The 3,438-nt window shown below is 37.1% G+C and overlaps 1 protein-coding gene across 1 annotated transcript; it reads right to left on the bottom strand.

The window, feature by feature from the left end:
* Positions 1 to 225: 225 nt before the first annotated feature.
* LOC143568576 (UDP-glucuronate 4-epimerase 1-like) lies at positions 226 to 1,632 on the bottom strand. The gene has a single exon (XM_077054701.1). It carries the CDS (start codon positions 1,498 to 1,500, stop codon positions 241 to 243), a length of 1,260 nt encoding a protein of 419 aa, XP_076910816.1. The 5' UTR covers positions 1,501 to 1,632; the 3' UTR covers positions 226 to 240.
* Between the last annotated feature and the right edge of the window lie 1,806 nt (positions 1,633 to 3,438).

Raw genomic sequence — 3,438 nt, 5'->3', positions numbered from 1 at the left:
GAATAAAATTAATGATTTAGGACCGAATATATTTAGACAACCAAGTGACCATCATCTATATAAAAAGAAAGTAAATATAAACACAATTAAATTAAATGTATAATATAACTTGTGTTCACAACTTACAAATTTAAATTAAAAAAGTCATTCTCATTTCAAGCAAAGAATGAGATCTTTTATTTTTATAAAATAAAATTTAAAAATAAAATAAAAAACCTAAAACTAAAACACAAATCAAAACTATGAATGTACAGGTTTAGTTTTCCCTTGATGACCATAATACCAAAGATACCACTTAACAAACTTCTTCAACCCGGTCGCCAAATCCGTCGTCGGCTTATACCCAAGTTCCCGTCGAGCCAAACTTATATTCGCGTGCGTAAACGGAACATCCCCGTTTCCAGGCATATCCACCACATTCTTCTTCGCCTTCATCTTTAAATTCTTCTCCAATATCCCAACCAACGCTGGCACAGTCACGGGCGAAGTATTCCCCAAATTAAAAATCCTATACGGGGCGGACCCACGTTTCTTCCCACCCGACCCGGTACTTTTACCCGCGGTATCCAACGACGCGACACACCCTTTCACAACATCATCAATATACGTAAAATCTCGCGCCAAGTCAACCCCACCTTTCCCTCGGTACACTGTTATCGGTTTACCCTGTAAAATATTCTTCGTAAACGAAAAATACGCCATGTCAGGCCGGCCCCACGGCCCGTAAACCGTGAAAAACCTCAACCCGGTTATCGACAACCCGTAAATATGATTATACGTATGCGTGATCTCCTCACCCGCTTTCTTCGTTGCCGCGTACAACGAAGCGGGTTTGTCCGTCCTATCCGACTCCGAAAACGGTACCTTCTCGTTCAACCCGTAAACCGAACTCGAACTCGCCCACACGACCGCGGGTTGCGGGTTCGCTTGCTTACACTGCTCAAGTAATGTAACCAAACCCGCAATATTACTATGCACATAAGAATTAGGGTTTTCCATGGCGTATCGTACGCCCGCCTGCGCAGCCAAGTGCATGACGTGCGTAAACTCCACAATCTCAAACAGCTTTGCTAACATACGCCGGTCATTAATATCCGCTTCAACAATAAACACCCCTTTAGATTCCAGCATATTCCGGCGAGACCATTTCAGATTCCGGTCATAATAATCATTAAAGTTATCAATTCCAACAACACCGTCACCTCGTTTCTTCAACGCGAGCGCCACGTGTGACCCAACAAACCCGCCGGCGCCGGTGACCAAAACCAACAACCCATTTTTCCGGCGAATCTCCGCCGATGAAATAACCTTTTTCTCCCAGTGGGCCCCACGAGACAAGTACTTGTTACCGGAGGCTAAGAAGCTTAAATACGACGCCGTTAAGGCGATTAAGAACAAGGCCCATAAGAACATGGTGCTGGTGGAGGCGAAACACCGGTGGAAAGTCCGGCGGTCGGACTTGATCTTGCCCGGAGTTGACGGCAGCAGCTGATCTTCCATTGTCGGTGAAATTGAGAAGTGGGTTTTGCAATTGAGGGGTTGAATTAAAGGAATATGGGTTCAATTTTGAAAATTGGTGTTGATTTGATTGAGAATTTGGTATGATCGAATTAGGGTTTTTCGAGCGTACCTGAGGGAAGAAGAAGATGGGTGTGAGATTATATAGGGAGAGTATACGCGTGAACGGGTCGCCAGCTCGAAGACAGAGGGAATTTAGAGGGAGTGAAATTGTAAAATTAATTATTAATATTATTTATTTTTATTAAATTGAATGTAAATGAATATTATTATATTGGGGGAAACTAACAGCTAATAAGAGGTGTTAAATTCAGTGGACTGAACTCAACATGGTGCCCATGATTTATTAGAATAGTAATACTTATATTTTTCTATCTAAACTCCAAAATACCATTTTTGCATATAACTTATTGTTATTTATATTCATAAATTCAAAGCACGAAACTTTTAAGTTGGTTTTACTACATGTAAAAGGGATAAAATTGGTTTGGAAAGAACCTGGATGGGATGAGCTAGAGGATAGAAATAAAGGTTGAGGACGGGACGAGGGACGTGGGATGGAGAGGATGAAGAAACTACTGATTTGACGATGCAACAAAGAAGAGTGTCAAGGAGCAGGACAAGAGACATAATGTTAAAGAGCATGAACACTGCTACAACATATCTAGACTAGGATACAAGAGGAGTGAGATGCATTCTCTCCTCTACCCTAACAATTCATCACACAAAAGAGTATAAAACAAAAGCACTTTGTTTTGTTATCAAAACATCGTAACATACATTTACTAATTGTTTCTAGAGTGGCTTTAGTTTATTTTCTTACCAAATTAAACGGTTAGGATCTATTCATGTCAATGATCTATAACTTGTGTTTAGAGCTTTTATGTGCAACATTCATGACGTTCCAAATAAGTCTATATACCTTTCTAAATAGATTTATAGTCTTTTTATATGCTATTTAATCTTTACATGTATATTTATCTTTCTAGAATTCCTAATCACTTCGATTAATACTTTAGATTCTTCATCAGAAAGCTTGAGATTTAATATACAAATTCAATCATATAAAAGGAAGTAAAAGAAGAAAAAGTTAAAGATGGAATATAAAAAGAAAGAAAAAGTGAAGGAATAAACTAAAGAAAAAAAAGAAAAATAAAATAATAAATACGTTTAGATTAAATTTTAACCGTTTCATCTATCCATCCATTCTCTTCTTCATCACCTGTCAAATGTTGCAAGATACAAGAGGCTTACCGTTAAGAATCAAACCTTTAACTTCTTATTCAACACATAACTATCTTACCACCCATTAAAATGGAATTGACTTTTGATGTTATTAGTACTAAAAGTTGATGCTCCAAGCATTAACACATCCTTTGCCTCTGCGACTCTGCCGTCACGTAATAGCAAGTCTGTGCGGCTGACTACACTGTGATTCTCGAAATTTTCTTAAGCTAACATATCATTTTTAAAGAAAAAAGTTCACAAATATTTTGTTACTCCTTTAGCACCTATAGTAAGTGTGATGAACGATAAGGCATGATATCATTACTCTTGGTAGAAATTAGGTTTACAAAAACACTCGTCTATGTTAAAAGGGTATTTGGTTAAAACCCATAATTACAAAGAACTAAGATAAAGGCATATGAGTAAAACGATTTTCTATTATTTAGGAAAAAGTGAAATGCTTTAATTGTTTTTAGGAGAGAGAGAAATGTTTGGTTTCTTCGTTATCTCGGATCATTCATTTTAAATGCTGAATTGATCTTAATATCATTGTAGACTATGTCAGGGAATGTTTGCTAAGTTGAACGATTATATATGTTTCGTCATTTTAAATGGAGAATCAGTTAATATTCTTTTAAACATATCATGATTTTATTTTTTGAAGTATGCAAGACAACTTTGTAAATATTTTTT

Source organism: Bidens hawaiensis, unplaced genomic scaffold (assembly GCF_021521415.1).
Source record: "Bidens hawaiensis isolate Kalapana, Puna unplaced genomic scaffold, B.hawaiensis_p1.1 tig00024014_1, whole genome shotgun sequence".
NCBI classification, from domain to species: Eukaryota; Viridiplantae; Streptophyta; class Magnoliopsida; order Asterales; family Asteraceae; genus Bidens; species Bidens hawaiensis.
The sequence above is the reverse complement of the archived record's forward strand: the minus strand, read 5'-3'. Positions and strand labels throughout refer to the sequence as shown.

Excerpts from the sequence above, each read along its gene's own strand:
- LOC143568576 (XM_077054701.1), bottom strand. The coding sequence starts at position 1,500 with ATGGAAGATCAGCTGCTGCCGTCAACTCCGGGCAAGATCAAGTCCGAC.